The following is a 25,023-nucleotide window of genomic DNA, read 5'->3' as shown; positions in this document are numbered from 1 at the left end:
ATGTGATTCTACACTTCTATGAACACTCTGACGACATTACTTGTTGAAACCTGGAAGAAGCTTGTACTTTGTAGACGACATAACTCTTCTACAGATGTGATTTAAAATTGTAAGCAGTGTCAGACCAACATCTTATTTACGTCGAATGAGCTCTGAATACACAAGGTCGAGGAAACACCTTATAATGTCAGAAGGGAGAACAGCAAGGAACCTGAACCCGAGCAAAAGTTGTCAGATAACCATAGGTGAGAAATGCAGCATTGTGGAACCAGCGGGCTATCAGTGGAAGTGCGTACATTGAAACTAACCTTGCCCCAGCCCCCTTTTTTTGGCGCCATAGAGACAGGATAGCTACCTCTACCGTGGCGTGGTACACTTGAGCGGTAATGCCTGCTGATCCGACAGATATCGTCATGAAAACATCACTGTTAAAACATTCATTTCTTGTTCAACTACACAATCAAGGTGATAACTCGGAGGAGCGACCCTGCGGTATGCAGCGTTGTAGCATCGTGCGGATGGTGGAATGGTGGTGGCAGCGACTCAGCGAGACTGATGACCAAAGCAGCCCACAATGCTGACTAGAGGCTTCCCAGCTACATAGGAGGGAGCGTGCCGAGGCACGCCTGATCACGCCGTGGACCTAGCGTGGATGAGACGGGTCACAGCAGCAGAAACAGCAGCAGTAGCATCCACTCACATGGGAAGGAGCATGCAGGAAGGATTTGCCTGCGCAAGCGAAAGTGGCTGAACGGCTGCATTGCTCTAGGTTCCAACTGCAGGCCACCAGGTGGCGCGTCGGTTGTAGAGAACCAAGTCCACAGCTTTGGTTTCGAGCAGTAGCGCCCCAGCTAGGTTCAGCAGAATCCAGAGGTGGAGACTGGTTGACCTACGTAGACACATAGACCATCGCAGGTCCCCACTCGGAGTTGGTGGCTTGCAGACTACAAAAAAATGGTTCAAATGGCTCTGAGCATTATGGGACATAACATCTGAGGTCATCAGTCCCCTAGAACTTAGAACTACTTAAACCTAACTAACCTAAGGACATCACACACATCTATGCCCGAGGCAGGATTCTGCAGACTACAATACTACTAGAAATGATCAGTCTTTGTACGGGCTAGGCCAGTCCTTGGTTTGCTGAAACCACAGTTTCTATCAAAGTAAGCCATAACATAATTATAGAATCGAGGAGTTGGTGGCTGGCAGACTGCAATACTACTATCAAACAGGAATGTTTATATAGGCTTAGTCAGTCCTTGTTTTGCTGAAGTTGATTCGAGGTGAAGCCATCAGACCGCCAACTCCAAAGTCACTCTGCCTTTCTGCTACGTCAATGCTGTTATGCCCCTTCTCCCTCTGTTGTGGTGGGCAATGTGATGACTGCTCGGCATCTTCTGGCAGTACTTTCCATATCGTAAGGTAGTCCTTGATGCCTCTTCAACTGATCAGCCCGAAGTCACCCGCTTCCGCTATCTCTTGCATTTTCAGTGGCGGATCATGGGCCTAAACTCTGGGAAGGCCAGGAAACATATTGGAAAATCCCCATTCCTTCCATTGTAATGCACGCGTACCCAACGTTCAAAAATAATGACGATGACGACGACGACCATCACGGCATCATCATCATCGTCGTCATCATCATCAACAACAACAACTACTACTACTACCAGTACTATTAAGACGACGACAACTAAGACTACGACTAGTACTACTACTACTACTACTACGAGTACTATTACTAATAATAATGATACTGATACTCACTTTTATATACAAACAAACTGGTAGGCTGGGTGTGTGAGCCTTGTTACTTGTAAAACAATTTAACTCGACGGTTCTTCTTCTTCCCACATCTTTCGATGACATCTTCTTACAATATGTCTCGGCTTTGAAGCATTCGCAGTGCTCGTTTTTCTATTGAATACAACCAAGAGCTGATAAGCGATCCTGGGCTATACGGTTTCTGAAATAAATTTTTACATGTTTCAGACAAGAAAAACTTCTTTATACAAAAGCACTTGTTGCAGAAACGGTGGCAATTAAACGAAATTGTTTGAAAGATTTCTTTTGATTGCTTCTCCAGACTTACAGAGTGAAACTTTTCTTTGTGCTGGGAAGGCAATGCAGTCTCCAGCTCTACACGCAGCTGCGGGCGACTGAAGGACGAATCATTTGTTTGTAATACTGAATCCACACCGTGTACGGACATATGCTGAGTGTTACTAGCGAACTGAGTAGTACCGACAAATTTTGAAAAGGGCTGTTTGTCATAATGTGAAAAATCTTCTTTCCATTTGTGGTACAGAACTATCCCGTACCTTGAGGTACACCCATTTGTATTTTGACATCAGTGGATTGCCAATATATTCATCCTTTTAGCTCTATTCATGGAAGATTCAGGTTGGGAATAGGTCGTGTGTTTCGTAGAATTTAAAAATTCGATCAGTTTATCTCAATTTCTTATGCTTCTCGTGCAAGTTACGCATGCTGAGACAGTTCAGTTGAAAAACTGTGCATCAGTTTTTTTCCTCGCGAATGTTGAAATGTGTTTTTAAAAACACAGAGAAAAAAAATAAAGTTGAAGTCTAGGAGGCTATTTTTGAAACCGTAGGAGCTCTGAAATACCAAACGCTTCTTTGATTAGTTCTAGAAATGAAATTAAGTTGCTTAGATTGTCTTTCAAAGCAGAATGCCCTGCTAAACCTCTAGACATTTTCTTGAGATCTTCGAAAGCCTCAGCGTATGACACAGGTTTTCTTGTGGTTAAGAGCAAACATGAGCAGCAGAACAATTTTCCTTTTGTAGAGCGAGCACGTAACAACTTGTGCTTTTCATAATATGTAGTTTGGAATGCACGTGTTTTGAACTTGTCATTCTGAGGTGTATTTGATGAGTAATACTTATGATGTACTCACTCGAAAGCGTTACATGAGTTCTATATCATGCAAATTGAGTTTTATGTAGGTGTACGCAGTTTGTTCAGTTCCACCTTCATGATCGACGGGCCTTGCGACAAAGTGTCATTTGTGACAGTCGTACCCAGGTGGAACACTCCCGCAATGAGTTTGGTGGTGTACTGTGAAAGACTGAGTATTGTATGACGCTTCTTCAGAAAATCCAGCCCTAGCATTGCGCAGTAGCGCTCAGTTACGTGGGGAGATACTTCCATATATTCCCGAAAATTCTTTGCTCCAATACAGAAAATGAGCAATATTGATTCCAAAGATACCACATCATGGTCGTATACTCCACGTAATTTGTTTTTTCGTCTCCAAGACGTACGGAATGAATGCCGACATTTGAGTCCGTACGTCCACTAAAAACGTATGTCCCATTCCCTTCACCATGCCCACCAAGAAACACTTCACCTCTGCATACGCCTTAGAAGCATTATGCCTTACTGGTAACGCCGTCTGGCAGATGAATTTCCGTTGGTTTTTAACGGATCCTTACTCCGACGTCGCCCAGTGCTTCCTAACCTTCACCCGACGTCCTACTGCCCCACACCCACAGCATTGTGGTGGACTATATTGTTTCCAAATGTGGCACGCATATTCATACCTATAGCACTTTGATGCTCAGAAAAGATGCTCTGTTTATCCGGCAACCGAGTCATTATGTCCGCTTCTTCCAGTTGCGTAGCAACCCCACTAATAACAGCCAGATCCTTTAGGTTCTCCATTCGTACCTTCCCGGACACGTGCTTTACCTCGTGCTGAATAATTTCATGAGACTCCTCATTCTGCGTTAACTCATACATTTTCATATTAATTTTCCTAATTCTATCTAGTAATGTTTCGACCGACTCCTTTCGTTTCTGAGACAGGCCATTGAGTTATTGCCTGAAGAATCTGACACTAATCTGCATGCAGTAGCGCTGATAGAGTCCTTTCTTGAGTTACTGAAATGTGAGCACCTTGTTCAACCGCACAATATTCATGACGTTTCACCCACAATCTAACTTGGTTGTGTCAATCTTACTTCGTTCAACCAACGATCCAGACTAGCAGTAGCTTCTAGACTGTCAATAAATGCTGACACATCCTCAATCTCTTTATAAGAAAAAAGATACCACTATACTAGCTTCAATAGAGTCCACAGGAGGAACAGGTACATTAACGAAGCATTTGCCTCTACTATTGTAGCTAGTTCACCCTACCTATGCACATTATCAGCTGATGAAATCTCCCCTTGCCTTTGTAGCATGGCATTCCTCTCCGAGAGTTCAAAAAATGGCTCTTAGCACTAGGGGACTTAACTTCTGAGGTCATCAGTCCCCTATAACTTAGAACTACTTAAACCTAACTAACCTATGGACATCACACACATCCATGACAGAGGCAGGATTCGAACCTGCGACCATAGCGGTCGCGCGGTTCCAGACTGTAGCACCTAGAACCGCTGGGCCACTACGGCCGGCTACGAGAGTTCGACCATCTGTTTAGCCAAACTGAAAGACGTGCGTATAGCTTTTTTTGGCTAGGAGTTCGTTGCTGGAGAGTTCGACTGTCTGGAGCAAATTTTATTTGACGCAACTTCGGCGACATGCACGTCGACGATACTTACGTCCAGTCCCAAGCGGAAAATCCCTGTCTCGGACGAGAATCGAACCCGTGACCGAGAGTAAGGAACGATAAACACAAGATCACGACCTGCTGACTACCTCAAAAAAGGTTCAACTGCTTTTTGCGTCATGATTGATTTTTGACGTTTATGCAATATCTGCTTAGCAACATTTATACCTAAAGTACATTACACATTAATTAGGGAGGGACAGATTCTATAAAATCTTGGGCGTAAGTACAAGAAACTGATATACCGTTACGATGGATCACAGCCCATCGGCACTCTCAGCACTGATGTGCCTCATGTCCATAACGTCGGCACATACTACACGGTTGGTGTAGCAGGCTAGGAATGGTCAGTGTTGTTCACGAACCAATTCATGACAAGTAGCAAGGCCAGACGCTGATTTTTAGGATTTTGGTATATAGTACCCATATACCCGATTTTTTAACCTTGCACAATGCCTGCAAATGTCGCACGATGGTGGTGGTCACAGTTGATCACTCTTTCCAGTTCTCGAGTACACCGACATGGCCCATCGTGGATTCCTGCGTTTAAACGATCTTCTTCAATCCTCGAAGGTCTTCCTGATTTCAAACGAACGCCATCGAAACGAAAAAAAAAATTCTTGCCGTGCTCCGTCGAGTGGCATTATCCCTGTTCACGGTGAAAACGTTTCTGGCTGTCTTCACTGCTGTCACCCCTCTTTTGAACTCAAACAGAAGGATATGGCGGAAATGTTCCGATTTCTCCATTTGACAATCAATGTTCTAGAGTCCACAGTTACGCTCATTATTGCAAATGACAAAATGCCAGTCCGTAAACTCAAATGGCAACAGTGAACTACAGATTTAAAAGGAAACTGGTAAATAAACCATTACCAACCGGAATACCAACACGAAAAGTGCAAAAACGTTACGAACTTACGCCTAATGCATTCGTGTTAATGTGTTGTTCTTAGTTCATTCATGTTATTGTTCATGACTGATGCACATGACGATTATTTCACGATTTCTTATCCATCGAAATAACTGATGTTTACTTTGGCAGGGCAAACTGGAAACCGGCCGTCAAAAGAAGAGAAATTCCGACTCAGAGAGCTCCTATCGATCTCAGAACGGGCTACAGATGCAGGTGGGAAGCCCGCCCAGGGAATGCAGCTGTGAGCGTTCCAGTTGGAGTGGCGTGTAGTCATGTCCAGGAACAGCCTCAAGAACATCCGTCGCCTCACAACCCCATCAGGGAAGAAACAGCCATCCCTGAAAGCGATGCTTCTGCCTCCACATATACGACATCTCTGCCGCCGCATCTCGGGGAAGCGGCCCAGCTGGTTATGCAGCACCCAGGAGGTGAGGTCGGCGACCAGCAGGCGGACGAGCTCGTATCGGCAGAAGATGACGCGCAGGACACGAAGGACTCGCCGGACACTCATTCCAGGCACCGCCGCCAGGTGTCTCGGCTGGGCCGACGCGGCGCGTCCTCATCCGCCGCGGCGGCCGCCGCTTCCGCTTCATCCGGACCCTGGGGCTCCTCGGCTTCTGCAGCCGCCGCCTCCGGGGGCCGCCGGTCCCCTACCTACGGCCGCTGGCGCCCAGCCTACGGCAACGGGCGAGGTGTCTACGGCCAACGGCCCGCTTATGGTCGCCCGTTGCCCGGGCCGTTCTATGGTTAAAAGGTAGGTTTCGCATCTCCAGCACTCAAAAATGGTTCAAATGCCTCTGAGCACTATGGGACTTAACATCTGAGGTCATCAGTCCCCTAAAACTTACAACTACTTAAACCTAACTAACCTAAGGACATCACACACATCCATACCCGTGACAGGATTCGAACTTGGGACCGTAGCGGTCGCACGGTTCCAGACTGAAGCGCCTAGAATCGTTCGGCCACACCGGCCGGCTCTCCAGCATTCATTCGATCATGCAGTCTTAGGTGCAGGAATAGACTTCAACTCGCAGTTATTTACGGAAAGGGTTTCCCCAAATACCTAAACCGCTGGTCATTAATGTTTCAACACCAGGTATGATTAAAGCGATATGCACATACACAGATGGCGATAGTATCGCTTACATAAGTCATAAAAGGGCAGTGCTTTGGTGGAGCTGTCATTTGTGCTCGTATGATTTTATGTGAACAGGGTTCCGATGTGATTATGGTCGCAGGACAGGAATTGACAGACTTTGACCGCGGAATGGTCGTTAGAGCTAGACGCTAGCGATATGCACATACACAGATGGCGATAGTATCGCGTATATAAGTTATAAAAGGGCAGTGCTTTGGCGGAGCTGTCATTTGTGCTCGTATGATTTCATGTGAACAGGGTTCCGATGTGGTTATGGTCGCAGGACAGGAATTGACAGACTTTGACCGCGGAATGGTCGTTAGAGCTAGACGCTAGCGATATGCACATACACAGATGGCGATAGTATCGCGTATATAAGTTATAAAAGGGCAGTGCTTTGGCGGAGCTGTCATTTGTGCTCGTATGATTTCATGTGAACAGGGTTCCGATGTGGTTATGGTCGCAGGACAGGAATTGACAGACTTTGACCGCGGAATGGTCGTTAGAGCTAGACGCTAGCGATATGCACATACACAGATGGCGATAGTATCGCGTATATAAGTCATAAAAGGGCAGTGCTTTGGCGGAGCTGTCATTTGTGCTCGTATGATTTCATGTGAACAGGGTTCCGACGTGATTATGGTCGCAGGACAGGAATTGACAGACTTTGACCGCGGAATGGTCGTTAGAGCTAGACGCTTGGGACATTCCATTTCGAAGATCGTTGGGGAATTCAATATTCCGCCTGCCGGGGTGGCCGAGCGGTTCTAGACACTACAGTCTGGAATCGCACGACCGCTGCGGTCGCAGGTTCGAATCCTGCCTCGGGCATGGATGTGCGTGATGTCCTTAGGTTAGGTAGGTTTAAGTAGTTCTACGTTCTAGTGGACTGATGACCTCAGAAGTTAGGTCCCATAGTGCTCAGAGCCATTTGAACCATTTTTGAATTCAATATTCCGATATTCACAGTGTCGGGAGTGTGCCGAGAATACCAAATTTCAGGCATTATCTCACACTACGCACAACACACTGATCGACGGCCTTCACTTAACAACCGACTTCAGCGGCGTTTGCGTAGAATTGTCAGAGTAACAGTGAAGCAACACTGCATGAAATAACTACAGAAATCTATGTGCCACGTACCACAACGACCCCGTTAAGACAGTGCAACGACACTTGTCGTTAACGACCTATGGCAGCAAATGACTGACGCGAGTGCCTTTGCTAACAGTACGACATTGCCTGCAGTGGCTCTCCTGAGCTTGTGACCATATTGGTTGTACCCTAGACGACCGAAAAATCGTGGCTTGGTGAGTTGAGTCCCGATATCATTTGGTAAGAGTTGATGGTAGAATTCGAGTGTGGCGTAAACTCCACGAAGCCATGGGCCCAAATTTGTAACAAGGCACTGTTCAAGCTTGTGGTGGCTCTGAAGTTGTGTGGGCTGTGTTTACCTGGAATAGACTGGGTCCTTTGGCCGCACTGAATCGATCATCAGTTATGCTCTGCTACTTGGAGACAATTTTCTACCTAACAGTGATGGAATTTTTATGGGTGATAATGCGGCTTGTCAGCGGGCAATAATTGTTCGCCACTGGTTTGAATAATATTCTTGACAGGTCGAGGGAATGATTTAGCCACTCAGAGGGCTCGACATGAAAGCCACCGAACATTTATGGGACATAACAGAGAGGACAGTTACTGCATAAAGTCCTGTAGCGGCAACACTTCCGCAACTGTGGACGGCTATAGAGCCAACATAGCTCTTCTGCAGAGAGCTTAACCAGCAGCGTGCGGTCCTGTATTGTGGCAGTTATGCCGAGCATTTAAGACATAAACTGAGGAATAGCCGTGTATCCCACCTCTCAACCATATTGTATTTTGCAACTTTTTTGCTGTTTTTGTTTCCGTAACGTTTCTCCCTTATTCGATAATATTTCATTCAAATTTGACGTCATTCTGACCAGCGGTCCACTTTTTAACAGCTTTCTGAAACTAGAACTTTCATTATAATCTTCCTGTACATGAGAATTAGAATCACTGGCTATAATTAATGCTGACATCAAAAACACATGCTTACATGTATATGGGTGTATACAGGGCTAAACACCTAGCACATGCACCGCATGTATTATTGAAATGATGTGCTGTTGATGTGCGGTTTTCACAGAATGGATTGACAGTCCGCGGATCGTGCCATTACTCAACAGACAGACTGTAATAATACTTAGTGAATTTTGTGCAAAAGTAAACTTTTTAAATGTAACAATTCCTATTAACGTCAACAAACTAAAAGTGTAGTAAACAAGAATGCCAGTGGTTTTTGTTGCAGAATTCTAGTGCGAGTCGTTTACGACATACCGTATTGTGCGAAGATTCCACACCGGCGCTCGTTCGTGCCATTCAACCTGCGTAGTTGCTAGGTACGATGTTATGTGCGCTTACAGAGTGTGTGTGTATTCTGTGAGTATATTGTGACTTGCTTGACTTGCTAGTCAGCTAGTGCGTGACAGTTCAAGCAGCAGGTCGTGAGTGGATGGTGGGATTTACCAATGCAGAAAAAGCCGATATGGTCATAGTGTATGGAGAGTATAGAAAGAATGAAGTTATTCCTGATACGGTGTATGCGGCAAGATATCCCAATACTCGTCAACCACCTTGGCAGTTATTTATCAACCTCCTCATCCAATTACGTGAAAGTGGTAGTGTAACACTTAGACAGTTTAACAGAAGGAAACAAGTGACGAAAGAAGAGAGGAAATTAATGTTCTTGCTGCTGTTGCAGTTGATCCACACGTTAGCTCCAGCGCAGATTCAGGCAAGTTCCCTATGCATTCTTCATCGACATAGGTCCCATTCCTATCACATTTCTCTCCATCGAGAGTTGCATGGAAATGATTATGAGAACAGTGGCAAGTCCTCTACGTGGGCACTAAGGCAGGATATTACTGTTGTATCACGTATCTTGCTTAGTGATGAAACCCCATTCATCAGTCATGGCAAGGTAATCCTCTGGAACATGCAATATTGGTTTGTTGACAATCCCCGTTGGCTTCGTCAGATGGAGTGTCAGAGTCCAGGGAATGTAAAGGTGTGGTATGGAATAGTGAACCATCTGCTCATAGGTTCGTTTTCCGTAGACGGCCCACTGAACTAGCCCAAGTATCGCAATAGCAGCCTTCTAAAAGGCAGTTTTCCGTGGATGCTAGAAGACGTTACACTACGGACGAAGGGAATCTATGGTTGCAACATGATGACTGCCCAGCCCACGGTGTAGGAAGTACTACAGCGTGTCTTCACGTAGACCTGTACCTTGGCTGGCCCACTCCCGGTATTTGACGCCTGTAGAATTTTTTCAGCGGGAGAAAGCTGAATGACGCCGTCTACAAAGACCAACGAACTACACCCAATGATATATTCAGCGACATATTATTAAGCCTACTCGGATATCTCCACTGAAATGCTAGCACATGTAACCCGTCGTTCCACCAGAGTGAAAGCGCGTACTGGAGTTGCCGGTGGTAATTTTGAACGCAACTTGTGATGCTTAACTACCTCGTTTCTGGTCAGAATTCACATAGCTAGTGGATGAATTTGTGCTGTTCTTTAGTGTGTGCTAGCAAAGGTATTGTGCAAGCGTCGGTGTGGGAACTTCTCAGACTACGATATCTCGAAACGACTCGCACGAGAATCCTGAAACAGACATCACTGACGTTCTAATACAGCTTACATTCAGTTTTTTAATGCCAGTAGGCATTGTTCGGTTTCAGGAGTGCATGTCTGCACAAAAATACACTTTCTACGTATTATTACAATATATTGATCGGCTAACAATGCGAGCCCCTGACTACCAACCCACTCTGTGAAAACCACACATCAATAGCACTTGCCATTTCCGTAATATCTGCGGTGCAAGTCTTAGGAGATTCACCCTGTGTATAGAAACACTGCTTAAACCCACTGGCAGTAAGCAATGACATACATAATACGTTATAATAACTTGTGCTCCTAATCCCCACGAAATCAGTTAGAACTTAACACACTTTCCTGTTTACACTCTGACAGATGAACTACAACCATTATAATGCCGAAAACAGCACAGTAAGACACTGAAGGATTAAATGAAGCTGGGGAAATACAAAACTAAGGTCACTATTGCAACAACAATCCACAGAGACACACACAAGTGACTCTAGTGTGATAGACACGAAAGTTGAAAGCGTTTTGTATCAAAATTTTTCTCGACGGATTAAATTTTCTACAGTGCTCCACTCACAGTGCAGTGAACGAAGTAGAGAACTACCGCCGATTTACGGACAGCTGCTGTTCGAGTGCCAGTTGCCCGAACCTTCAGACTACAGCATGTTCAGGCAGAGGTCAGCTCAGATGCAGCATACCGCGTGTGTCTTCTCCAACGGGCCAGGAGGTGGAAGCATCGAACTTGTGCGCCTTAAGTTGACAGAAGGCAGACAATGATGTCGGGCTTTACATACAACACAAAGAAAAACATTGCTCTCTCCAACAAAGCACTTGAATCACAGTTGCTAACAGTTTTGTGGCTCATTAGATTTAAAGACACTAAGTGAGAAACACACATTGAGACATTGTATGCAGAACTCTCATATTGAGTTAGTGGGGCATGCCGCATACTCTAGCACAGCTCAATAGCACTCGTTGCTAGGCAACATCGTTTCATGGTATATGATCGTGACGGCTCTCTATAGTAAGCCATAATGAATAGATTGCCTCAAGCAGACGACAATAGTACAGTAGAACCCACTTGTAAATAAATAGCCACACTGCAGTTTCTTCGGGGTTTTGTGTTCTTCCTATAAATACTTGGAAACTGTGAAGGATCTTTTGCACAAAATATGTGCTCGTATTGTCTCTAGACAAGTAATTTGTACGTAAGATGCTGTAGCACATGGAGGCACTTTTTCGCTGAACTAAAGAGACTAAAACTGGGAAATTTATTTAAATTTGGCACTAAAGAATACCTATTGCATCAAAAAGCTCTTTTCTTTAATTATACATCTACGTTTTGTAGTATGGAAAGAAGTCGTACAGTAGACTCCTATCGTACCGAGGCTGGGCAATGCTAGACGCGCCAAAGGTAAAGTAACTCACAATAAGGCCCATTGCGGTACCTCAAAATGCAGCTTCCTAAGAGTATAAAATAAAAAAATTAAGTACCTGATCTATTTTAACCTGTAACGAATAACAAGAGCGATCTCCCTTTGTCAATAATTTGTGTGTTGTTCGACTTATGCGACCTCCATTGCTTTTCTGTAATTATCATCTCCCTTCTCAGACCACGACATGCAAAGACCAATCTTAAACATTTTCATCGTCGTCCTCGTCAGATCTATTGTACTTAGCCCCAGCAAAAATGGTTGCAGTCTTAAGAGAAGGAACCATTCTCCTTTTTTATTGTTTTTAAAATGGTGTATCAGATTGCTATACCAATTGCGACTTACAGATCTTCACTGTTATTGTCAACCTAAATCCAGTCACACGTTCAGGAAAACTGATTTAATTCTCCTTCAGCCAATACTGACTAAAAGCTATTCGAGGCTTTGTCTTATTTACCAGAGTGTTATCAAGAGTTACGATACGACCTTATGGTGCATAGCTTTTACAGAATACAGAAATTTATGTATCTTTCGATTATGTTACAAAGATTCCGTAAAAATCTCAATCAGTGGTATATGACGACTGTCGCCAATTTCTGAATTTACCTTACATGGTTTTCCGGTACGTAATAAATGCGAAAAGGATGCTACATGTTTCTAATTGTTCCAGTATATCTTCAGAAGCGAACAGAAGGAAAAGACCTGAAATGACTGGCTTGACCTGGTGCGCAATCAGTTGCTAAAATTTTCTACAATTTACATACTATTTTAGAAATAGCACTTTCCAACTTAGATCAGTGAACCGAACAGAACTTTTGTCAGCAGAACTAACGACAGACAACAGCAGGTATTAGTATATCATTGCGGCATCGCAGGGCACTGTGCATCACACAGCATTTAATGTAAAATCTATTTCGTTACGTGAATGAATACTTTTGTTACAGGTTGATGCCGCTATGCAAGTCAGCAGAAGAAAGGCGATCCGATTGGCAGCACCATGGTGTATATGGACAATATTTATTTTTTTTGCTACTTATTTTTCTGCATAATAAATATTTATGTTATTTCGTACAAAAATAATTGACATTCTGTTACACGCACAAATGAACCTAACTCCGGCCCTAAAATGTGAAGTTGTACAGGACGCCAAATTCACACCTGACATGTACCATGTTTGTGTTTACTTACGGCTACACAATCTGAAGTTTATCTTGCGAATTCGGGTTCAAGCTAATTCAAGTTCATGTGGAAGTACAGTTTTATCTTTGACATTCTCTCTAGTCTTAAAACATTCACTGCGAAACCAAGTAACATAATTAGTTATTTAGACGGAACATAAGTTCACGTACAAAATTACAGGTTATACCCAAACAGTTTTGGAGGCATTTTAAATCACAACGTGTTCTCGTGTGCTCCGCTTTCCAGAACAGAACAACAGACAGAGCGGAAGGTAGGTCAGAACCAGTCGGCAGAACGAATCTAGAATCTCAGTACACTGTTGTATACAGCACAGTCAGTCGATTCGCATGGCGGTCTCTTTTGTAGATTTGGAAAAAGCTTATATTTCGAATGACCGAACTATCATCTTTAGCGTACTACACCGTAGTAACTACATCAAAGTGGTGAGTATAACACAACAACATGTTTATTCCAACAGATTTTATTAAAATATAACATTTTAAAGTAATGTTAATGTGCAGTATCTCCGAATCTTTCGAAGTATAGAGAACGTAAGTCAGTGTGATGAACTATCTGCACTAAATTTCAATATGGTGCTGGACATGATCACGGAACGTGGCAGAAAAAAACACCTGGAACAATATATGAAAAAAGTGAACTAATTAATATCAAATGCTATTGTTTTGTTGATGAGCTTTCCAGACATGCCATAGACAAGAGTCATGAAATCGCTATCCAGACGTGCCACCAAATCTCTCAGGAGAAACAAACTTACATGAACTCTCAGCAGAAAGATCTAGGATGCCTCGTGGCGAGTTGGGGCGATATCGCATTGGCTAAACACTTGAATTATTGAGGTGAAATTACTGTGAATATCAGAGAGAGAGAGAGAGAGAGAGAGAGAGAGAGAGAGAGAGAGAGAGAGAGACAAAGAGAGAGAGAAAGACAGGAAAGACAGACAGACAGAAGTTGAGCAGACAATTACTTAGTGGACTCAATGATTAACCTGGAATATCTACAACAGTAAATTCCTTTAGCCTAAAGCCAAACTTCACCGTTACCAGACAGCTGTTCTACCAGACGCACTCTATGCAGTACATATACCATCAATAATAATCAATGTCAGTGCCCTCGTAATAGAACGGCAGATGTGGAAAATATTCGAGCCCGAGGTACAAAGCATGGTTAAGCAAAAGCTGAGTTGAATTTCGTAAAAGAACGGAACAGAAAAGGCATCCGAAATTTTGCCCACATACAGTGTAGCACAAATGGACTCCTTCGATTCACACACAAAATCTTTAAGATAAAGGACCCAATAAATCAATGTACAATGGTTAGTCAAGGCCCAAACTGATACAAACCGCTATTCATTCGCTGGAAGCTATAAGAGTTAAATACAGACAGCAGATAGACAATCTTCCGTCCACGCCAAAACATCTGATTTGAAAGGAATCAAACTCAAAAATGTATGCACTCTAGAAAGACGAAAATTTTACAGAATAAAGAAGAGTTGCAGGAGAACTAGAAGATTAAGGTTGACGAGTAGTTGTACGTGCTATTTGTAAGACCATACTGAAACAGATTTTTGCAGCAAGAGGAATCCACGCTTCTTAGAATTTGCTGTTTTAAATTAAAATGCGTTGGCTGACATGTTTCAGGGAAACACTACATCTGAATCGTTAAGAGGGTAATTATAATTGCGTTTAACGTAAAGTAAGACAACCAGAACTTTGATAAATCTAGTACAATCCTTCAGACACACAAGTAACACAATACTTTGCTAATAATGTAAATGGCGTTCGCTAGGTAAGGTAAGCTGTTCACTTGACAATTACCAACAGCAAAAGTTTGCAATCGTGGCGCCTTTACATTTACGGAATGTTGCCGTTAATACTGGATTCTCGCAAGAGAGAAAAAGGAAAAAAAAAAAAACGGGAATGTTGGGTCATTAAAGGTAGAGTACAAATTTAAATGAGGAGGGCGATCTATGGAAGCAATAACTGGAGGCATTTTTTACTTGACGAAACTGGCCAGAACTGGTATAAAGACATTCGGTGATGGCCTTGTTAGAGGAACTAGCCCGGCATTGCCTGAAGTGATGAATGTAAACCACAGGGAACCTAAATCTGCGTGACTGGATGACTTCAAATCACTTTTTTAAATTTTACGAGCCGTTATATCTATCACTAGTCTTTCTAGTTGTTTAACCTGATAAAGGACCTCAGTTATGTTTTACATTAGTATTGATGAATAACAAATAGACATATTCAATCTCAGATGTCTTAATTATAGTGTGAATAACTGACATTTGCTTTTCTTGCTTTGATACTTCCTACAACAGTGCTGATAGCACGGGAGCATGGAAACGTGTCTTTTGATCGTAACTGAAAAAGAAAGTTGAGATATGATACTGCTACTTAAAAAGCTGTATTCAACACCGACAACTAGTAATAACCAAACTGCATCTTCCAACTCATACATGAGGATACCGTAGTTATAGTCCAAAGGAAAACATCTGGAACTTCTACCGCTGCTGGTAATGTCGATTCTCATTGTTCTGTAACCACTGCACTATCTCACTTGATGTATACATCTGGAGAGGTTCTGCATCAATACGCAATGTGTACCACAATGACTCGTTGTTGTTTAAGCCCTTGCCTTTTTTTCGGTAGTCTCTGGAAAACAAATACTTCTTTCCACATCTATGCAACGTGGTGAACTATTTTGGAGATTATTTGTGTACTTTCGTGTATTCATCTGAGTTGGTGATTATTTCAAAATCCACGCTATTTCGACGACCGACCCAGTCGTCTTCCTCAGGTGCTGCGAGTTACGTTATTACGTGCATCGCTACCTGGGCGTCAGGCACACTGTGATGTGTTGTTGACGACCAGCACCCGCTACGCCCTCCGAAGCTTTTTATTTTTTTACCAGAATCCACCCCATTTGCGTTTCCAGTCCTGGTGGAAAAGATGTCCGGCGAATATTTAATGAATTGAGTTCCGGACGCCAAGGCTTGGTTAAACTGAAACAGCCATCACAGTTTATTAGGTTTTTCGACTTCTTTAATTACACAGTCCCAGAAACTTGGAATCTGCGTCACGATACTAATCTTACGTATTTGACTGTATGATTATTTTGTAGGCAATGCTTGGTGACAGCTGATTTACTTCGCTTTTTTAACCGGGTTTGTCATTAATGTTCCTTGCGCATTTCCTTGACTGTTGCAATACCCCAATTCAAACGAAGTTCAAATGGTTCAAATGGGTCTGAGCACTATGGGACTTAACATCTGAGGTCATCAGTCCCCTAGAACTTAGAACTATTTAAACCTAACTAACCTAAAGACATCACACACATCCATGCCCAAGGCAGAATTCGAACCTGTAGCCGTAGCGGTCGCGTGGTTCCAGACTGAAGCGCCTAGAACTGCTCGGCCACACGGGCCGGCGTTCAAACAAGGCATGTGACATAAACACTGAATGCGGGTACATACCTAACTTTCACTGACCTACGATGTAGCTATCCCCTACGTTATTCAGTTCGTACATTATCAAGCAGTAAAGGAAACTAGGGAAGATTTTTGAGAAGTAATTAAAAAATCAATGAGAAGAACTAAAACTTCTGAGTTTTTCCGATGACATTTTAATTCCGTCAGATGTAGCGAACGACTTGGAATAGCAGTTGAATGGAATAAGTAGTGATTGAAAAGAAGTTATAAGATGAGCACCAACAAAAGTAAAACAATGATGATCGAAAGCAGTGGAATTAGATCAGGTAATGCTGAAGGAGCTAGAAATGGAAGTAGATGAATTTTGCTGTTTTGGGCAGCAAAATAACTGATGGCGGCTTAAGTAGAGAGGATATAAAATGCAGAATGGCTGCAGCACAATAATCATTTATGAAAAATAGGAATTTGTTAACATCGAAATCTAAGTCTTATGAAGGAAACCTTTCTGAAGCATTTGTGTGGAGTGTAGTCTCGTTAGGAAGTGAAACGTGGGCAATAAATAGTTCAGACAAGGAGAGAATAGGTACTGAAATGCGTTGCAAGAGAAGATTGTTGAAGATTGATGGGTAAATCGATTAACTATTGAGGAAAAATTATGGCCCAACTTTACTGAAAGGAAGGATAGGTTGACAGAAAACATAATCAGGCTAGAAGACATAGTCAGCGGTAGTGGAGGTTAATGTGGCGCGTGGCAGTTGTAGAGGGAGACCAAGGGGTGAATACAGAAGCAGAATCAAATGGATACAGGCTGCACTAGTTATCCGGAGATTATGAGGCATGTGTAGGATAGAGCAGTGCGATGAGCTGTATCAAGCCAGTCTTTAGGGCCAAAGATGACAACAAAAACAAGACATCTAAGAGATTCCTGGCTTTCCTCTATGTTTTTGAGTTTGAACCTTTCCCTCAGGACGAAAAGTGGGAATGTGGGAAAGTCACATTTACAACTGGGCTCATTTCGTGCAAGTCAAATGCAGATCTACGATTCTTTATGATTTACTTAGATATTCGTTTATTTAGTTCTTTACGATTTTCTTTTAGTCCGTTATCTAGAAATAAGAGCGGATCATATACTACCCGAGTAAGTACGTATATATGAATATAACATATAACATAATTTCGGATGAGGTAGTATAACTAAGCATTATACTGTTTAAGAAAAAAAGTACACAAAATATATACTTAAAATATAAATAATTCTGAAAATCTACATACTACCCTTTGTCTATTTGATGCACAGTTATAATTATGCTCGACTGGAATCCAGAAGTCACATGCTGCCGTTCTACTTTACTATGCTACAATGCTACATGACTATTTTCTAATTTATTATTCTAGACTACAGTATGCTGCATAACTAATCTCTGCACTACACTCTACTACTACTGTACTTGGTAAGAGAACGAAACCAGGTGACTCATTTGTCTGGAGCCTTAGAGCCTGGAACATTGAGGGGCTACTCAGTATTCAGAGGGGCTGTACCGCTGAGCTGCCAAGGCGAGATTCGTAGATGGCCGTCACGATGTCAGGAAATCCTTCCTCGTCGTCCACGAGGCTTATCTCTTGGCGGCTTCCAGAAAGTTACAGCAGGTGAATACTCTTCCTTGTTGCGTGTCATTGTCATTATCTGGGATACAGGTTTCATGACAAGAAGAGTAACACCTAATCATAGGAACTAATTGTAGGAAAGATGGACGATATGTAACACGCATAACACTAAGAAACAAGTCGAAAAACTGATGTTTCCTGAACCGGTAGGGATTTACGATCTCGGAGTAGCAAGACGCCAAGGAAAAATAAAATGTCAGCGCAGCCTATGGGGTTATAATGTATATACAACAGCCTTATTTATTTAGTGCTATCCGAATTTGGCTCTGTTTAACTGCGAGAATAATACCCCCAATACCGTTTGCATCAATTTTGAATAATAGAAACTCTTATTCTCAATAAGTGGTTTACTAACCTACGGAAATGATAATAAATTTAGGTATGGTATGTAATCAAATCACAAATTTATTAGTTGAAAACAGGATGAGCAATGTTACTAACCTAAGACATTACAACACCAATCAAATAAACGTCTCAAACTAACTGCCTTACAATTGGCACAATGGAAACTCTGTTCCTTATCGCGCCCCTTTTGCTAACTTATGTTGGTTGCTACTGGTCACGCAAGTCGTTGTTCCACTGAATCTCCACCTAGACGGACACAGAATCAGAGAGCTCAAGCAAAGAGCTAGTGGAACACGTACTCATTTACAATTACAGTGCCCTATTTTTCCAGCTGTTTGCGCTAATATACCGTAATTCAGTGTGAAGATCACGAAGGTCGTCCCAGGAACCGGTGTGATGTCGTCTTCCCCCTGTAAAATCTCGACTTTATCTAAAAACGTAGACGTGATTTCCATCCGAAAACTCCTGACTGTAAGTTGCTCAATTGCGGAGTCCGTCACGAGTCGATACACAATCTACCTGTACAAATGCCAGGAGTAGTTGCTAGACTGTTGCATTCGATCGCCTCAAGCAAGCACAAATTTCTCTTCTCAGAACAACAGATGTTTCTGCATTTGTGAAGATGTATGCACTAACTCTGAAAAATTGAAGAGGGATTACAAGTCGCAATGCCTGCAATATCTCCAAACCTAACTATATCTAGGCCTCCACTCGCAGACGAGACACTACGTGTTTACCCAGTACGACACCAGAAAAAGCCTCGTCCCATACCTCTCGTTGCCGCCAAACTTTCCAGTTCCTCTCACATGTATCCCTAAGCGTTTTCGGCCAAGCAGGACTTTGAAATTTCGCGCATTTCTCCCATCTTTCATGGGCGCGCCGTATTTGTGTCCCGTTCCAACCGCTGTAGAGCCGCAGCGTTGAGAAGCTGTCTCTCTCTGTCTCACATGTACGCACTCTCTCTCTCTTTCCTTCCACCTGTTTCAGGCTCGCCCGGTTCCCCCGCGGCCACAGGTGACACTCTGCCAATAAAGCAGCCGCCGTGTGAAGCTCCGGCCAGCCGCCCGCCACCTCGTTGCTCTACAGCTCAAAACAGCTCTTGCCTGTGTCCGTCCAAACCATCTTCCCAATGAAAACAGGCAAAGTTCTCAAAATCATACGTGCCAGTATGAATCTTGGTTTTGTTATTAGTATTATTGTGCCTAATGGCTATACCTGTCCGTGTGGCATTTGTCATTTACTTTCTGATTCAGTCTTTTGTAAGGTTCTTGAATCTGCCACCTTACATCAGTAGAAAAATTATCAATCTATCTATCTATTCCAGCGACCTAGTTTGGAAACAGATCATTAGGTTCTGAGAAATCCCCAAAAATTTATCATAGTTTACTCAAAGAGATTCAAAATACGCATCGGCCAGCAGGTGACACAGGAAATAATATACAAGACGATTCAGCTGAATCGCGCTGTATATATACACGTTTGTGAAGCAGGGAATACAGAATATATAGCAACATCAGTAAATACCAAAAACTAAAAAAGGTTTACACGCACAGCTAAAATCCAAGCACTAGTTTGGACAATCAGGGAAAGCAGAAATTTGAGTTAGTTTACACGTTTGTGAAGGAAGACTTTTTCATCAATAAAAATCAGTGACATGAAAGACAGACTTTAAAAATCTGACGCCGATAAAATATTTATAACTTCATGCACAGGATAATGAATCAGTCTATTTCATGAATGTGTCTGTTCATAGAAAGTAGAGAATTTAAAATGCACGCGACAGTAAAGCAAACTGTGGGGTTTACCAAGCACTTTTATGAGCTACGAATTCTCAGATAAGCGAAGCGGCTGGAGCATACAAATTAGGCAAATACAGTAACGACTCGATTTTGGCCGACCTTATATTCAAAACACACACACAATGTAGAAATTCTTGCTGTGTTATACAACACAATCATGAGGACATACAACTGACTCCATTGGTTTGGTAGTATCAGATAAGAAAATAAATATTAAAAGGCACTTAAATACAGGAGGTAACACACACTAAACCCTTAATTTAGTAAACACATACGCCTTCTGAAACCTATACCCTCTTACAGTTAAATGAGTATTTGCCTGAGTCAGATGATTATGGCCAGGATGCTGATACATAATGGCATCGGCCAAACATGGCCTGCAGAAGAATCTTAATCAGTTTGATGTCAAAATAACAACTGATACTCAAATGTGATAGCACACGGAGGCGAATCCAGACCAACACTACAAAAAAAAAAAAAAAAAAAAAGTGTATGCTCGAAGCCCAACTCTAGATTACAGCTCGTCACGCCACAGGCAGATATAGTTGCAACTCCCCAGTAGATGAAGGCTCGATCCGCAAAGTATACATCAACAGTACTAACACGATGAGCATCGTCCGCCCCCGGTAGCTGAGTGGTCAGCGCGACAGAAAGTCAATCCTCAGGGCTCGCGTTCGATTCCCGGCTGGGTCGGAGATTTTCTCCGCTCAGGGACTGGGTGTTGTGTTGTCCTAATCGTCATAACTTCATCCCCATCGACGCACAAGTCGCCTAAGTGGCGTCAAATCGAAAGACTTGCACCCGGCGAAGTGTCTACCCAACGGGAGGCCCTAGATGGGCATTCAAAATGGCTCCGAAGCGCTACCCGACCACAATATTGTTGCACTTGACCACCCATGGCCATTATCAGAAAACCGAGGTGATGTTACAATAAACCAGTAGAGACTACTGAAAACGCATCGCATTGTGAATGATTCCAAGACAGATGTGCATATATTATCAAGTGGTTCATCGTGTCTTCGTGTAATATCACCATTAACATCACGACCAAAGAGAGTCCCAAGTGCAATAATATTGTGGTAGCCTAAAGCAAGCTGTCACACTACACAAGGTCCCACCAAAACTGCCAAACCCCAGCCGACCGTAAGTGCTTCGATAAGTGCCGAAGTCATAAGGAATACAACTCAATCCATGATAAGCAGATTGCAGCACTGCGTTGATACCAATGGTCATCACTTCGAACACTTCTGTAAATGGACGTTCATGCTACATTTTTCATCTTCAAAGTTCAATTGGCTCTGAGGACTATGGGACTTAACATATGAGGTCATCAGTCCCCTAGAACGTAGAACTACTTAAACCTAACTAACCCAAGGACATCACACACATCCATGCCCGAGGCAGGATTCGAACCTGCGACCGTAGCGGTCGCGTGGTTGCAGACCGAAGCGCCTAGAACCGCTCGGCCACATCGCCGGCTTTTGACCTTCGTTAACTTTCAAAGACCTTACTGTTACACATCATTTGATTCGTCTTGATAGGTCGAACGGTTCTAGGCGCTTCAGTGTGGAACCGCGCGACCGCTTCAGTCGCAGGTTCGAATCCTGTCTCGCCCGGCCGGTGTGGCCGAGTGGTTCTAGGCGCTTCAGTCTGGAACCGTACGACCGCTACGGTTGCAGGTTCGAATGCTGCCTCGGGCATTAATTTGTGCGATGTCCTTAGGTTAGTTAGGTTTAAGTAGTTCTAAGTTCTAGGGGACAGATGATCTCAGATGTTAGGTCCCACAGAGCTCAGAGCCATTTGAACCATTCGTCTCGATAGCCGCTATCAGGAAATAAGTCCCAAACTGAAGCATATCATTCAAAAAAACAAAGTTGACCTTCATATCTCTTAAGCGCCCCCACCTAGCAACAAAAAACCAACGTCATATTATGGTCCCCCGTTGTCCCACGCAACTTCAGTCCCACAAACCCTTCAGCTACAGTCGTACTTTCGGAGATATTATAGGTATCAATAGTTAGTGACTCACCCTGTATATCTGCAGGGTATCAACGTGGGCGTGCGGCTTGCTGGTGACTCGTGGCAAGATCACATGTTCTCTAACTGTGAACCACGTATATCCTTCTTTACACTTTATGTGTTGCCCCAGCCTGAAAGCTAGGATTTCCAGCCATCGATGTCCAGTAGGCGACTACTCCTCATCCATTAGGAACTGAGACGTAAATTGCAAAACAAAGAACAAAGAGGACAGGTCAGTACTGTTCATTAAATAAATGAAATGGCACGCTCAAAAATAAACCGACGTATGTTTCTTCTTGCTTTGATATACTCGTGGTGGGTTCAGAGAAAAAGAAGCAGACGGTTTGGGGTTTGCGCTGTTCTTTTAGGAGAGCGCGGCAGCTATTTGCTCACGTCGGGAGTCTGCGAGGCCGTATCTGCGTGCGCGGCTCCAATTTCACGCTCCGCCGGCGACAGTGGTCCGCGAGTTCCTCGGCGGCCACACAGCGACGTCTGCTGCGGTGGCGGTGGCGGCGGCGGCTGCCCAGTACGGTAGAGGCGTGACGGCTGGAGACACCGGCACCGGCCGCGGCTGCCGCTTACAGCCTCTGAAGAGGTGCAGCGCTCGAGAGGCACTAATCAACGCTGGTGGATATTAGCTGTGGTCATACCCCTGGCCAGGTCTTCGTAAAGGCACTGGAAACGTGGACTAGGCATCAGGGCAACGTATCAACTTTCATGCGGCTATTGCGCCACCTCCTGCCTTTTGGGAACCCTTTAATATCTTTGGTATCCACTACGACCAACATCCTTGATAATCTGTTTTAGTTTTTAGCACGTCCTCGTGCCTACGCTAAAAACTAAAAAGCAAGTACACCCATTTAGAAGATTCCAATTTACTCAAGCTTTCTTGATGGAACAGAGCATACGGAGTACATGAAATTATGAGGTACCAGTATCGACCCCTGTTGAAATACCCAATTTAGTATGTGGTGTAGCCTCCACAGGCGACAAAGCAAGCGGTGACTCTGGCATCAAGTCGATCATACTGATGGCGAATACTGTCCTGTGATATGTTACGCTAAGCCTGCTCGACTTCTTCACGTAGTTCTGTAAGAGTTGTTGGCTGACGAGTCGCACGAGTCACTTCTCACCCCATCGTATCCCACACGTGCTCGGCTGGAGACAAGTTCGAAGATCGTGCTGGCCAGGGATATTGCTGCACATCTTGCAGAGCACGTTGAGTTTCACGAGAAGCGTGCATGCCCATAGTCCCACAGGTGATAACCAGTTCGCAACGGTTCGTGCTGACAGTCGCGGTTCACAAACCCTCTTACCTGGGTTGTGGTAGATGTACCATATTCCACTGCTAGCCTTACAATATGATGTTCCTGGCGGGCAGCTGTGGTGCGGGGACGTTCAGAACCTCGTCCACGGGTGTTAGAATGTTCACGTGAGAGCTGTCACCAGCATCAGAGCGCAACTGACGCACCAAGTCCAACTTGTGTCGCATTTCTCCGAAAAGACCATCCCGCTGCTGGGAAGGCCATAGTTTGACCCCTTTCAAACTCGCACAGTTGGTTGCAGGAAGCATGTATGTATCTCCGTGACATGGTTGTCTTGTTGCTTCACTCGTTCACAGCACACTGAGCCTTCTGGCAGTGAGCATTCCCTACTAAAGGGTAGACACAGATGGCGCTCCAGTAGCTATGCCATTGTACTATCTGTTGGCGGATGACGTTGAAACCATTGCAAGTACATCTACTATCCACAAGGCGGCATATTTTGCCATCGGATCAAAATCAACTTCTTTCCATATGCTTTAGTTCTTTTTTCCTGCGATTTATCTTCTATGTTGGTTACTGTTACAGTATTTTGCTCCAGCATCATTTCTTGTCTACTAATTGTTATAACTCTTTTTTTCGTGATTTACCTGTCAATAAAACTTGGGATAAAACTGACTGAAGCTGAAACTCGGGAAAAAGTTTGAGTTTTAAAGAAATGTAGCAACATCTGACATAAAACTTACTCTACGGCTGATCATGGAAGGTGGGCTGCAGAAAGGTAGACATGCTTTACAGCATCTCTAGATTTCGAGAGATTTTGACACTGTTCACTGGAATATCTGGAAATCTGAAGGCAGCAGATATAAAATACAGGGAGCGAAATGTTATAATAGCACCTCCTCCTCATGTACTTAAACCTTCTATAGTGTCTATAAGTGACGTCCTCTTTACATTTTTTAGTGATCTGCTTTTAAACCCGACATTGACTAGGCGCAGTGGATAAAGTACAAATTCAACTGACTCACTGTTTATTAATGAAGAGTGCAGCTTTATTTTATACGTCATTTATATATCTTGGCTGTTACTTATTATGAGCCACAACTGGACGACTGAAATTATTAAAGTTACTGAAAGTTACTGAAAATTTTCGTCGTAACCAGGCTGTGGCTCGCAGAGATGTGGCTTGTATGGCTTCTTTGCTGCTCCTTCTTTAACGTGTTGTTGTCGCAGAGATGACTTTTATATTATAGCATATGTTGCACTCGCATCCCTTACGATAATCGTTACATTTAACAGTACTGTATTCTTACAATGATATTTACGACTTTTACAGAAACCAGACTAAGTTGTAAGAGCCGAAGGACGTGAAAGGGGCGCAGTGGTGTAGCGTTGCCTATCTCCTACGTTATTTAGTTTGTACTTTAACAAGTATTCAAACGAACTAAAGAAAAAAAATCGCTAGGAACGAATAAAATGTCAGGCACAAGAAATAAAGATATGGAGGTTTGCCGATGACATTGAAATTCTCTCAGAG

The 25,023-nt window shown here is 43.4% G+C and overlaps 1 protein-coding gene across 1 annotated transcript in view; it reads left to right on the top strand.

The window, feature by feature from the left end:
- Positions 1 to 12,846, top strand: part of LOC124612928 — a 29,949-nt gene extending 17,103 nt beyond the window's left edge. Inside the window, exons 3-4 of the mRNA XM_047141426.1 lie at positions 5,623 to 6,247; positions 12,711 to 12,846. Coding sequence (XP_046997382.1) covers positions 5,623 to 6,244 — 622 coding nt within the window. The 3' untranslated portion in view covers positions 6,245 to 6,247; positions 12,711 to 12,846. The remainder of the gene's footprint in view (positions 1 to 5,622; positions 6,248 to 12,710) is intronic.
- Positions 12,847 to 25,023: the final 12,177 nt, after the last annotated feature.

This window comes from Schistocerca americana, chromosome 4 (genome assembly GCF_021461395.2).
Source record: "Schistocerca americana isolate TAMUIC-IGC-003095 chromosome 4, iqSchAmer2.1, whole genome shotgun sequence".
Taxonomy (NCBI): Eukaryota; Metazoa; Arthropoda; class Insecta; order Orthoptera; family Acrididae; genus Schistocerca; species Schistocerca americana.
The sequence above is the reverse complement of the archived record's forward strand: the minus strand, read 5'-3'. Positions and strand labels throughout refer to the sequence as shown.